This window comes from Schistocerca nitens, unplaced genomic scaffold (genome assembly GCF_023898315.1).
Source record: "Schistocerca nitens isolate TAMUIC-IGC-003100 unplaced genomic scaffold, iqSchNite1.1 HiC_scaffold_466, whole genome shotgun sequence".
Lineage (NCBI taxonomy): Eukaryota > Metazoa > Arthropoda > Insecta > Orthoptera > Acrididae > Schistocerca > Schistocerca nitens.
Window position 1 is genome coordinate 4,845,914 of NW_026045999.1, and position 15,821 is coordinate 4,861,734.

A 15,821-nucleotide genomic window follows, 5' to 3' on the forward strand; every position below is an offset into this window, starting at 1 on the left:
ATATCGATAAGTATCCATATATCAATAAGTATCGATATATCGATATATCGATAAGTATCGATGAATCGATAAGTATCGATATATCGAAAAGTATCGATATATCGAAAAGTATCGATATATCGATAAGTATCGATATATCGATAAGTATCGATATATCGAGAAGTATCGATTTATCGAAAAGTATCGATATATCGAAAAGTATCGATATATCGAGAAGTATCGATTTATCGAAAAGTATAGATATATAGAAAAGTATCGATATATCGAAAAGTATCGATATATCCGATATATCGATAAGTATCGATATATCGAAAACTATCGATATTACGAAAAGTATCGATATATCGAAAAGTATCGATATATCGAAAAGTATCGATATATCGATAAGTATCGATAAGATATCGAAAAGTACCGATAAGATAACGAAAAGTACCGAAAAGATATCGAAAAGTATCGATATATATCGAATAGTATCGATATATATCGAAAAGTATTGATATATATCGAAAAGTATCTATATATAAGGAAAAGTATCGATATATAAGGAAAACTATCGATATATAATGAAAAGTATCGATATATAATGAAAAGTATCGATATATAATGATAAGTATGGATATATAATGATAACTATCGATATATAATGATAAGTATCGATATATAATGATAAGTATCGATATATAAAGATAAGTATCGATATATATTAAAATGTATCGATATATAATGAAAAGTATCGAAAAGATATCGAAAAGTATCGAAAAGATATCGAAAAGTATCGAAAAGATATCGAAAAGTATCATAAAGATCGATAAGTATCAAAAAGATATCGAAAAGTATCGGTATATCGAAAAGTATCGATATATCGAAAAGTATCGATATATCGATAAGTATCGATATATCCGATATATCGATAAGTATCGATATATCGAAAACTATCGATATATCGAAAAGTCTTGATATATCGAAAAGTATCGATATATCGAAAAGTATCGATATATCGAAAAGTATCGATATATCGATAAGTGTCGATATATCGACAAGTATCGATATATCGAAAAGTATCGATATATCGAAAAGTATCGATATATCGATAAGTATCGATATATCGATAAGTATCGATATATCGAAAAGTATCGATATATCCATAGGTATCGATATATCGATAAGTATCGATATATCGCAAAGTATCGATATATCGATAAGTATCGATACATCGATAAGTATCGATATGTCGATAAGTATCGATATATCGATAAGTACAGAAAAGGTATAAGTACCGAAAAGATATCGACAAGTACCGAAAAGATATCGACAAGTACCGAAAAGATATCGACAAGTACCGAAAAGATATCGAAAAGTATCGAAAAGATATCGAAAAGTATCGTAAAGATATCGAAAAGTATCGAACAGATATCGAAAAGTATCGATGTATCGATAAGTATCGATATATCGATAAGTATCGATATATCGATAAGTATCGATATATCGAAAAGTATCGATTTATCGAAAAGTATCGATATATCGAAAAGTATCGCTATATCGAAAAGTATCGATATATCGATAAGTATCGATATATCGAAAAGTATCGATATATCAATAAGTATCCATATATCAATAAGTATCGATATATCGATATATCGATAAGTATCGATAAATCGATAAGTATCGATATATCGAAAAGTATCGATATATCGAAAAGTATCGATACATCGATAAGTATCGATATATCGATAAGTATCGATATATCGATAAGTATCGATATATCGAAAAGTATCGATATATCGAAATGTATCGATATATCGTAAAGTATCGATATATCGAAAAGTACCGATATATCGAAAAGTACCGAAAAGATATCGAAAAGTATCGAAAAGATATCGAAAAGTGCCGAAAAGATATCCAAAAGTACCGAAAAGATATCCAAAAGTACCGAAAAGATATCGAAAAGTACCGAAAAGATATCGAAAAGTACCGAAAAGATATCGAAAAGTACCGAAAAGATATCAAAAAGTATCGAAAAGATATCGAAAAGTATCGAAAAGATATCGAAAAGTATCGAAAAGATATCGAAAAGTATCTATATATAATGAAAAGTATCTATATATAATAAAAAGTATCGATATATAATGAAAAGTATCGATATATAATGAAAAGTATCGAAAAGATATCGATAAGTATCGAAAAGATATCGATAAGTAACGAAAAGATATTGATAAGTATCGAAAAGATATAGATAAGTATCGAAAAGATATCGATAAGTATCGAAAAGGTATCGAAAAGTATCGAAAAGACATCGAAAAGTATCGAAAAGATATCGAAAAGATATCGAAAAGATATCGAAAAGTATCGAAAAGATATCGAAAAGTATCTATATATATCGAAAAGTATCTATATATATCGAAAAGTATCTATATATATCGAAAAGTATCTATATATAATGAAAAGTATCGATATATAATTAAAAGTATCGATATATAATGAAAAGTATCGATATATAATGATAAGTATCGATATATAATGATAAGTATCGATATATGAGTACCGAAAAGATATCGAAAAGTACCGAAAAGATATCGAAAAGTACCGAAAAGATATCGAAAAGTACCGGAAAGATATCGAAAAGTACCGAAAAGATATCGAAAAGTACCGAAAAGATGTCGAAAAGTACCGAAAAGATATCGAAAAGTACCGAAAAGATTTCGAAAAGTACCGAAAAGACTTCGAAAAGTACCGAAAAGATATCGAAAAGTACCGAAAAGATATCGAAAAGTACCGAAAAGATATCGACAAGTACCGAAAAGATATCGACAAGTACCGAAAAGATATCGAAAAGTATCGAAAAGATATCGAAAAGTATCGAAAAGATATCGAAAAGTATCGTAAAGATATCGAAAAGTATCGAAAAGATATCGAAAAGTATCGATGTATCGATAAGTATCGATATATCGATAAGTATCGATATATCGATAAGTATCGATAAATCGAAAAGTATCGATATATCGAAAAGTATCGATATATCGAAAAGTATCGATATATCGAAAAGTATCGATATATCGAAAAGTATCGATATATCGATAAGTATCGATATATCGAAAAGTATCGATATATCGATAAGTATCCATATATCAATAAGTATCGATATATCGATATATCGATAAGTATCGATGAATCGATAAGTATCGATATATCGAAAAGTATCAATATGTCGAAAAGTATCGATATATCGATAAGTATCGATATATCGATAAGTATCGATATATCGAAAAGTATCGATATGCCGAAAAGTATCGATATATCGATAAGTATCGATATATCGAGAAGTATCGATATATCGATAAGTATCGATATATCGATAAGTATCGATATATCGAAAAGTATCGATATATCGATAAGTATCGATATATCGATAAGTATCGATATATCGAGAAGTATCGAAATATCGAAAAGTATCGATATATCGATAAGTATGGATATATCGAATAGTATCGATATATCGAAAAGTATCGATATATCGATAAGTATCCATATATCGATAAGTATCTATATATCGATATATCGGTAAGTATCGATATATCGATAAGTATCGATATATCGATAAGTACCGATATATCGATAAGTATCGATAAGAATCGATGTATCGATAAGTATCGATATATCGATAAGTATCGATATATCGATAAGTATCGATATATCGATAAGTATCGATATATCGAAAAGTATCGATATATCGAAAAGTATCGATATATCGTAAAGTATCGATATATCGAAAAGTACCGATATATCGAAAAGTACCGAAAAGATATCGAAAAGTATCGAAAAGATATCGAAAAGTGCCGAAAAGATATCCAAAAGTACCGAAAAGATATCCAAAAGTACCGAAAAGATATCGAAAAGTACCGAAAAGATATCGAAAAGTATCGAAAAGATATCGAAAAGTATTGAAAAGATATCGAAAAGTATCGCAAAGATATCGAAAAGTATCGAAAAGATATCGAAAAGTATCGATATATCGATAAGTATCGATATATCGAAAAGTATCGAAAAGATATCGAACAGTATCGATATATCGAAAAGTATCAATATGTCGAAAAGTATCGATATATCGATAAGTATCGATATATCGATAAGTTTCGATATATCGAAAAGTATCGATATGCCGAAAAGTATCGATATATCGATAAGTATCGATATATCGATAAGTATCGATATATCGATAAGTATCGATATATCGATAAGTATCGATATATCGAAAAGTATCGATATATCGATAAGTATCGATCTATCGATAAGTATCGATATATCGAGAAGTATCGAAATATCGAAAAGTATCGATATATCGATAAGTATGGATATATCGAATAGTATCGATATATCGAAAAGTATCGATATATCGATAAATATCCATATATCGATAAGTATCTATATATCGATATATCGATAAGTATCGATATATCGATAAGTATCGATATATCGATAAGTACCGATATATCGATAAGTATCGATAAGTATCGATATATCGATAAGTATCGATATATCGATAAGTATCGATATATCGATAAGTATCGATATATCGATAAGTATCGATATATCGAAAAGTATCGATATATCGAAAAGTATCGATATATCGTAAAGTATCGATATATCGAAAAGTACCGATATATCGAAAAGTACCGAAAAGATATCGAAAAGTATCGAAAAGATATCGAAAAGTGCCGAAAAGATATCCAAAAGTACCGAAAAGATATCCAAAAGTACCGAAAAGATATCGAAAAGTACCGAAAAGATATCGAAAAGTACCGAAAATATATCGAAAAGTACCGAAAAGATATCAAAAAGTATCGAAAAGATATCGAAAAGTATCGAAAAGATATCGAAAAGTATCGAAAAGATATCGAAAAGTATCTATATATAATGAAAAGTATCTATATATAATAAAAAGTATCGATATATAATGAAAAGTATCGATATATAATGAAAAGTATCGAAAAGATATCGATAAGTATCGAAAAGATATCGATAAGTAACGAAAAGATATTGATAAGTATCGAAAAGATATAGATAAGTATCGAAAAGATATCGATAAGTATCGAAAACGTATCGAAAAGTATCGAAAAGACATCGAAAAGTATCGAAAAGATATCGAAAAGATATCGAAAAGTATCGAAAAGATATCGAAAAGTTTCTATATATATCGAAAAGTATCTATATATATCGAAAAGTATCTATATATATCGAAAAGTATCTATATATAATGAAAAGTATCGATATATAATTAAAAGTATCGATATATAATGAAAAGTATCGATATATAATGATAAGTATCGATATATAATGATAAGTATCGATATATGAGTACCGAAAAGATATCGAAAAGTACCGAAAAGATATCGAAAAGTACCGAAAAGATATCGAAAAGTACCGGAAAGATATCGAAAAGTACCGAAAAGATATCGAAAAGTACCGAAAAGATATCGAAAAGTACCGAAAAGATATCGAAAAGTACCGAAAAGATTTCGAAAAGTACCGAAAAGATTTCGAAAAGTACCGAAAAGATATCGAAAAGTACCGAAAAGATATCGACAAGTACCGAAAAGATATCGACAAGTACCGAAAAGATATCGACAAGTACCGAAAAGATATCGACAAGTACCGAAAAGATATCGAAAAGTATCGAAAAGATATCGAAAAGACTCGAAAAGATATCGAAAAGTATCGTAAAGATATCGAAAAGTATCGAAAAGATATCGAAAAGTATCGATGTATCGATAAGTATCGATATATCGATAAGTATCGATATATCGATAAGTATCGATATATCGAAAAGTATCGATATATCGAAAAGTATCGATATATCGAAAAGTATCGATATATCGAAAAGTATCGATATATCGATAAGTATCGATATATCGAAAAGTATCGATATATCGATAAGTATCCATATATCAATAAGTATCGATATATCGATATATCGATAAGTATCGATGAATCGATAAGTATCGATATATCGAAAAGTATCGATATATGGAAAAGTATCGATATATCGATAAGTATCGATATATCGATAAGTATCGATATATCGATAAGTATCGATATATCGAGAAGTATCGATTTATCGAAAAGTATCGATATATCGAAAAGTATCGATATATCGAGAAGTATCGATTTATCGAAAAGTATCGATATATAGAAAAGTATCGATTTATCGAAAAGTATCGATATATCCGATATATCGATAAGTATCGATATATCGAAAACTATCGATATATCGAAAAGTATCGATATATCGAAAAGTATCGATATATAGAAAAGTATCGATATATCGTAAAGAATCGATATATCGAAAAGTATCGAAAAGATATCGATAAGTACCGAAAAGATATCGATATATCCGATATATCGATAAGTATCGATATATCGAAAACTATCGATATATCGAAAAGTATCGATATATCGAAAAGTATCGATATATCGATAAGTATCGATATATCGAAAAGTATTGATATATCGATAAGTATCCATATATCAATAAGTATCGATATATCGATATATCGATAAGTATCGATGAATCGATAAGTATCGATATATCGAAAAGTATCGATATATCGACAAGTATCGATATATCGATAAGTATCGATATATCGATAAGTATCGACATATCGAGAAGTATCGATTTATCGAAAAGTATCGATATATCGAAAAGTATCGATATATCGAGAAGTATCGATTTATCGAAAAGTATAGATATATAGAAAAGTATCGATATATCGAAAAGTATCGATATATCCGATATATCGATAAGTATCGATATATCGAAAACTATCGATATTACGAAAAGTATCGATATATCGAAAAGTATCGATATATCGAAAAGTATCGATATATCGATAAGTATCGATAAGATATCGAAAAGTACCGATAAGATAACGAAAAGTACCGAAAAGATATCGAAAAGTATCGATATATATCGAATAGTATCGATATATATCGAAAAGTATTGATATATATCGAAAAGTATCTATATATAAGGAAAAGTATCGATATATAAGGAAAACTATCGATATATAATGAAAAGTATCGATATATAATGAAAAGTATCGATATATAATGATAAGTATGGATATATAATGATAACTATCGATATATAATGATAAGTATCGATATATAATGATAAGTATCGATATATAAAGATAAGTATCGATATATATTAAAATGTATCGATATATAATGAAAAGTATCGAAAAGATATCGAAAAGTATCGAAAAGATATCGAAAAGTATCGAAAAGATATCGAAAAGTATCATAAAGATCGATAAGTATCAAAAAGATATCGAAAAGTATCGGTATATCGAAAAGTATCGATATATCGAAAAGTATCGATATATCGATAAGTATCGATATATCCGATATATCGATAAGTATCGATATATCGAAAACTATCGATATATCGAAAAGCCTTGATATATCGAAAAGTATCGATATATCGAAAAGTATCGATATATCGAAAAGTATCGATATATCGATAAGTGTCGATATATCGACAAGTATCGATATATCGAAAAGTATCGATATATCGAAAAGTATCGATATATCGATAAGTATCGATATATCGATAAGTATCGATATATCGAAAAGTATCGATATATCCATAGGTATCGATATATCGATAAGTATCGATATATCGCAAAGTATCGATATATCGATAAGTATCGATACATCGATAAGTATCGATATGTCGATAAGTATCGATATATCGATAAGTACAGAAAAGGTATAAGTACCGAAAAGATATCGACAAGTACCGAAAAGATATCGACAAGTACCGAAAAGATATCGACAAGTACCGAAAAGATATCGAAAAGTATCGAAAAGATATCGAAAAGTATCGAAAAGATATCGAAAAGTATCGTAAAGATATCGAAAAGTATCGAACAGATATCGAAAAGTATCGATGTATCGATAAGTATCGATATATCGATAAGTATCGATATATCGATAAGTATCGATATATCGAAAAGTATCGATTTATCGAAAAGTATCGATATATCGAAAAGTATCGCTATATCGAAAAGTATCGATATATCGATAAGTATCGATATATCGAAAAGTATCGATATATCAATAAGTATCCATAGATCAATAAGTATCGATATATCGATATATCGATAAGTATCGATAAATCGATAAGTATCGATATATCGAAAAGTATCGATATATCGAAAAGTATCGATACATCGATAAGTATCGATATATCGATAAGTATCGATATATCGATAAGTATCGATATATCGAGAAGTATCGATTTATCGAAAAGTATCGATATATCGAAAAGTATCGATATATCGAGAAGTATCGATTTATCGAAAAGTATCGATATATAGAAAAGTATCGATATATCGAAAAGTATCGATATATCCGATATATCGATAAGTACCGATATATCGAAAACTATCGATATATCGAAAAGTATCGATATATCGAAAAGTATCGATATATCGAAAAGTATCGATATATCGAAAAGTATCGATATATCGATAAGTATCGATAAGATATCGAAAAGTACCGATAAGATATCGAAAAGTACCGAAAAGATATCGAAAAGTATCGATATATATCGAATAGTATCGATATATATCGAAAAGTATTGATATATATCGAAAAGTATCTATATATAAGGAAAAGTATCGATATATAAGGAAAACTATCGATATATAATGAAAAGTATCGATATATAATGAAAAGTATCGATATATAATGATAAGTATGGATATATAATGATAAGTATCGATATATAATGATAAGTATCGATAGATAATGATAAGTATCGATATATAAAGATAAGTATCGATATATAATAAAATGTATCGATATATAATGAAAAGTATCGAAAAGATATCGAAAAGTATCGAAAAGATATCGAAAAGTATCGAAAAGATATCGAAAAGTATCATAAAGATCGAAAAGTATCGAAAAGATATCGAAAAGTATCGATATATCGAAAAGTATCGATATATAGAAAAGTATCGATATATCGATAAGTATCGATATATCCGATATATCGATAAGTATCGATATATCGAAAACTATCGATATATCGAAAAGTATTGATATATCGAAAAGTATCGATATATCGAAAAGTATCGATATATCGAAAAGTATCGATATATCGATAAGTATCGATATATCGATAAGTATCGATGTATCGAAAAGTATCGATATATCGAAAAGTATCGATATATCGATAAGTATCGATATATCGATAAGTATCGATATATCGAAAAATATCGATATATCGATAAGTATCGATATATCGATAAGTATCGATATATCGCAAAGTATCGATATATCGATAAGTATCGATACATCGGTAAGTATCGATATATCGATAAGTATCGATATATCGATAAGTACAGAAAAGGTATCGAAAAGTAGCGAAAAGATATCGAAAAGTACCGGAAAGATATCGAAAAGTACCGAAAAGATATCGAAAAGTACCGAAAAGATATCGAAAAGTACCGAAAAGATATCGAAAAGTATCGAAAAGATATCGAAAAGTATCGAAATGATATCGAAAAGTATCGAAAAGATATCGAAATGTATCGATATATCGAATAGTATCGATATATCGAATAGTATTATTATATCGATAAGTATCGATATATCGAAAAGTACCGATATATCGAAAAGTACCGATATATCGATAAGTATCGATATATCGATAAGTATCGATAAGTATCGATATATCGATAAGTATCGATATATCGATAAGTATCGATATATCGATAAGTATCGATATATCGATAAGTATCGATATGTCGATAAGTATCGATATATCGATAAGTATCGATATATCGAAAGGTATCGATATATCGAAAAGTATCGATATATCGTAAAGAATCGATATATCGTAAAGTATCGATATATCGAAAAGTACCGATATATCGAAAAGTACCGAAAAGATATCGAAAAGTATCGAAAAGATATCGAAAAGTACCGAAAAGATATCGAAAAGTACCGAAAAGATATCCAAAAGTACCGAAAAGATATCGAAAAGTACCGAAAAGATATCGAAAAGTACCGAAAAGATATCGAAAAGTACCGAAAAATTTTCGAAAAGTATCGAAAAGATATCGATAAGTATCGAAAAGATATCGATAAGTATTTATATATAATGAAAAGTATCTATATATAATAAAAAGTATCGATATATAATGAAAAGTATCGATATATAATGAAAAGTATCGAAAAGATATCGATAAGTATCGAAAAGATATCGATAAGTATCGAAATTTTATAGATAAGTATCGAAAAGATATCGAAAAGTATCGAAAAGATATCGAAAAGTACCGGAAAGATATCGAAAAGTACCGAAAAGATATCGACAAGTACCGAAAAGATATCGACAAGTACCGAAAAGATATCGAAAAGTATCGAAAAGATATCGAAAAGTATCGAAAAGATATCGAAAAGTATCGTAAAGATATCGAAAAGTATCGAACAGATATCGAAAAGTATCGATGTATCGATAAGTATCGATATATCGATAAGTATCGATATATCGATAAGTATCGATATATCGAAAAGTATCGATTTATCGAAAAGTATCGATATATCGAAAAGTATCGCTATATCGAAAAGTATCGATATATCGATAAGTATCGATATATCGAAAAGTATCGATATATCAATAAGTATCCATAGATCAATAAGTATCGATATATCGATATATCGATAAGTATCGATAAATCGATAAGTATCGATATATCGAAAAGTATCGATATATCGAAAAGTATCGATACATCGATAAGTATCGATATATCGATAAGTATCGATATATCGATAAGTATCGATATATCGAGAAGTATCGATTTATCGAAAAGTATCGATATATCGAAAAGTATCGATATATCGAGAAGTATCGATTTATCGAAAAGTATCGATATATAGAAAAGTATCGATATATCGAAAAGTATCGATATATCCGATATATCGATAAGTACCGATATATCGAAAACTATCGATATATCGAAAAGTATCGATATATCGAAAAGTATCGATATATCGAAAAGTATCGATATATCGAAAAGTATCGATATATCGATAAGTATCGATAAGATATCGAAAAGTACCGATAAGATATCGAAAAGTACCGAAAAGATATCGAAAAGTATCGATATATATCGAATAGTATCGATATATATCGAAAAGTATTGATATATATCGAAAAGTATCTATATATAAGGAAAAGTATCGATATATAAGGAAAACTATCGATATATAATGAAAAGTATCGATATATAATGAAAAGTATCGATATATAATGATAAGTATGGATATATAATGATAAGTATCGATATATAATGATAAGTATCGATAGATAATGATAAGTATCGATATATAAAGATAAGTATCGATATATAATAAAATGTATCGATATATAATGAAAAGTATCGAAAAGATATCGAAAAGTATCGAAAAGATATCGAAAAGTATCGAAAAGATATCGAAAAGTATCATAAAGATCGAAAAGTATCGAAAAGATATCGAAAAGTATCGATATATCGAAAAGTATCGATATATAGAAAAGTATCGATATATCGATAAGTATCGATATATCCGATATATCGATAAGTATCGATATATCGAAAACTATCGATATATCGAAAAGTATTGATATATCGAAAAGTATCGATATATCGAAAAGTATCGATATATCGAAAAGTATCGATATATCGATAAGTATCGATATATCGATAAGTATCGATGTATCGAAAAGTATCGATATATCGAAAAGTATCGATATATCGATAAGTATCGATATATCGATAAGTATCGATATATCGAAAAATATCGATATATCGATAAGTATCGATATATCGATAAGTATCGATATATCGCAAAGTATCGATATATCGATAAGTATCGATACATCGGTAAGTATCGATATATCGATAAGTATCGATATATCGATAAGTACAGAAAAGGTATCGAAAAGTAGCGAAAAGATATCGAAAAGTACCGGAAAGATATCGAAAAGTACCGAAAAGATATCGAAAAGTACCGAAAAGATATCGAAAAGTACCGAAAAGATATCGAAAAGTATCGAAAAGATATCGAAAAGTATCGAAATGATATCGAAAAGTATCGAAAAGATATCGAAATGTATCGATATATCGAATAGTATCGATATATCGAATAGTATTATTATATCGATAAGTATCGATATATCGAAAAGTACCGATATATCGAAAAGTACCGATATATCGATAAGTATCGATATATCGATAAGTATCGATAAGTATCGATATATCGATAAGTATCGATATATCGATAAGTATCGATATATCGATAAGTATCGATATATCGATAAGTATCGATATGTCGATAAGTATCGATATATCGATAAGTATCGATATATCGAAAGGTATCGATATATCGAAAAGTATCGATATATCGTAAAGAATCGATATATCGTAAAGTATCGATATATCGAAAAGTACCGATATATCGAAAAGTACCGAAAAGATATCGAAAAGTATCGAAAAGATATCGAAAAGTACCGAAAAGATATCGAAAAGTACCGAAAAGATATCCAAAAGTACCGAAAAGATATCGAAAAGTACCGAAAAGATATCGAAAAGTACCGAAAAGATATCGAAAAGTACCGAAAAATTTTCGAAAAGTATCGAAAAGATATCGATAAGTATCGAAAAGATATCGATAAGTATTTATATATAATGAAAAGTATCTATATATAATAAAAAGTATCGATATATAATGAAAAGTATCGATATATAATGAAAAGTATCGAAAAGATATCGATAAGTATCGAAAAGATATCGATAAGTATCGAAATTTTATAGATAAGTATCGAAAAGATATCGAAAAGTATCGAAAAGATATCGAAAAGTATCGAAAAGACATCGAAAAGTATCGAAAAGATATGGAAAAGTATCGAAAAGATATCGAAAAGTGTCTATATATAATGAAAAGTATCTATATATAATAAAAAGTATCGATATATAATGAAAAGTATCGATATATAATGTGAAAAGTATCGAAAAGATATCGATAAGTATCGAAAAGATATCGATAAGTATCGAAAAGATATCGATAAGTATCGAAAAGATATAGATAAGTTTCGAAAAGATATCGAAAAGTATCGAAAAGACATCGAAAAGTATCGAAAAGTTATCGAAAAGTATTGAAAAGATATCGAAAAGTATCGAAAAGTTATCGAAAAGTATCGAAAACACATCGAAAAGTATCGAAAAGATATCGAAAAGTATCGAAAAGATATCGAAAAGTATCGAAAAGATATCGAAAAGTATCTATATATATCGAAAAGTATCTATATATATCGAAAAGTATCTATATATATCGAAAAGTATCTATATATAATGAAAAGTAGCGATATATAATTAAAAGTATCGATATATAATGAAAAGTATCGATATATAATGATAAGTATCGATATATAATGATAAGTATCGATATATAAGTACCGAAAAGATATCGAAAAGTACCGAAAAGATATCGAAAAGTACCGAAAAGATATCGAAAAGTATCGAAAAGATATCGAAAAGTATCGAAAAGATATCGAAAAGTATCGAAAAGATATCAAAAAGTATCGATATATCGATAAGTATCGAAAAGATATCGAAAAGTATCGATATATCGATAAGTATCGATATATCGAAAAGTATCGATATATCGAAAAGTATCGATATAACGAAAAGTATCGATATATCGAAAAGTATCGATATATCGATAAGTATCGATATATCGAAAAGTATCGATATATCGATAAGTATCGAAAAGATATCGAAAAGTAACGAAAAGATCGAAAAGTATCGAAAAGATATCGCAAAGTATCGATATATCGAAAAGTATCGATATATCGAAAAGTATCGAAAAGATATCGAAAAGTATCGATATATCGAAAAGTATCAATATGTCGAAAAGTATCGATATATCGATAAGTATCGATATATCGATAAGTATCGATATATCGAAAAGTATCGATATGCCAAAAGTATCGATATATCGATAAGTATCGATATATCGATAAGTATCGATATATCGATAAGTATCGATATATCGATAAGTATCGATATATCGAAAAGTATCGATATATCGATAAGTATCGATATATCGAAAAGTATCGATATATCGAGATATATCGAAATATCGAAAAGTATCGATATATCGATAAGTATGGATATATCGAATAGTATCGATATATCGAAAAGTATCGATATATCGATAAGTATCCATATATCGTTAAGTATCTATATATCGATATATCGATAAGTATCGATATATCGATAGGTATCGATATATCGAAAAGTATCGATATATCGATAAGTATCGATATATCGATAAGTATCGATATATCGATAAGTATCGATATATCGAAAAGTATCGATATATCGATAAGTATCGATATATCGATAAGTATCGATATATCGAAAAGTATCGTTATATCGATAAGTATCGAAAAGATATCGAAAAGTATCGAAAAGATCGAAAAGTATCGAAAAGATATCGCAAAGTATCGATATATCGATAAGTATCGATATATCGAAAAGTATCGATATATCCATAAGTATCGATATATCCGATATATCGATAAGTATCGATATATCGAAAAGTTTCGGTAAATCGATAAGTATCGATATATCGATAAGTATCGATATATCGAAAAGTATCGATATATCGAAAAGTATCGATATATCGAAAAGTGTCGATATATCGAAAAGTATCGATTTATCGAAAAGTATCGATATATCGAAAAGTACCGATATATCGAAAAGAATCGATATATCGAAAAGTATCGAAATATCGAAAAGTATCGATATATCGATAAGTATCGATAAGATATCGAAAAGTACCGAAAAGATATCGAAAAGTACCGAAAAGATATCGAAACGTATCGAATAGTATCGATATTTATCGAAAAGTATCGATATATATCGAAAAGTATCTATATATAAGGAAAAGTATCGATATATAATGAAAAGTATCGATATATAATGAAAAGTATCGATATATAATGATAAGTATGGATATATAATGATAAGTATCGATATATAATGATAAGTATCGATATATAATAATAGGTATCGATATATAATGATAAGTATCGATATATAATGAAAGGTATCGATATATAATAAAAAGTATCGATATATAATGAAAGGTATCGATGTATAATAAAAAGTATCGATATATAATGAAAAGTATCGAAAAGATATCGAAAAGTATCGAAAAGATATCGAAAAGTATCGAAAAGTATCGAAAAGATATCGAAAAGTATCGAAAAGATCGAAGAAAAGATATCGAAAAGTATCGTTATATCGATAAGTATCGATATATCGAAAAGTATCGATATATCGATAAGTATTGATATATCCGATATATCGATAAGTATCGATATATCGAAAAGTATCGATAAATCTATAAGTATCGATAAATCGATAAGTATCGATATAACGAAAAGTATCGATATATCGAAAAGTATCGATATATCGAAAAGTATCGATATATCTAAAAGTATCGATATATCGAAAAGTATCGATATATCGAAAAGTATCGATATATCGATAAGTATCGATAAGATATCGAAAAGTATCGATATATCGGAAAGTATCGATATATCGAAAAGTATCGATATATCGATAAGTATCGATATATCGAAAAGTATCGAAAAGATATCGATAAGTACCGAAAAGATATCGATAAGTACCGAAAAGATATCGAAAAGTATCGATATATATCGAAAAGTTTCTATATATAAGGAAAAGTATCGATATATAAGCAAA

General features: G+C 27.9%; 1 protein-coding gene across 1 annotated transcript; it reads left to right on the top strand.

The window, feature by feature from the left end:
• The first annotated feature begins 723 nt into the window (after positions 1-723).
• On the top strand, positions 724-15,406 carry LOC126232210 (repetitive organellar protein-like). Its single transcript, XM_049942504.1, has 21 exons — positions 724-914; positions 1,268-1,428; positions 1,854-2,093; positions 2,207-2,404; positions 2,526-2,952; positions 3,821-3,998; positions 4,690-4,918; positions 5,032-5,238; positions 5,340-5,769; positions 7,233-7,415; positions 7,769-7,950; positions 8,890-8,999; positions 9,911-10,175; positions 10,217-10,516; positions 11,456-11,565; positions 12,477-12,741; positions 12,783-12,989; positions 13,063-13,187; positions 13,242-13,344; positions 13,486-13,642; positions 15,241-15,406. Exons 1-21 carry the CDS (start codon positions 724-726, stop codon positions 15,404-15,406), a joined length of 4,434 nt encoding a protein of 1,477 aa, XP_049798461.1.
• The last annotated feature ends 415 nt before the right edge of the window (positions 15,407-15,821 follow it).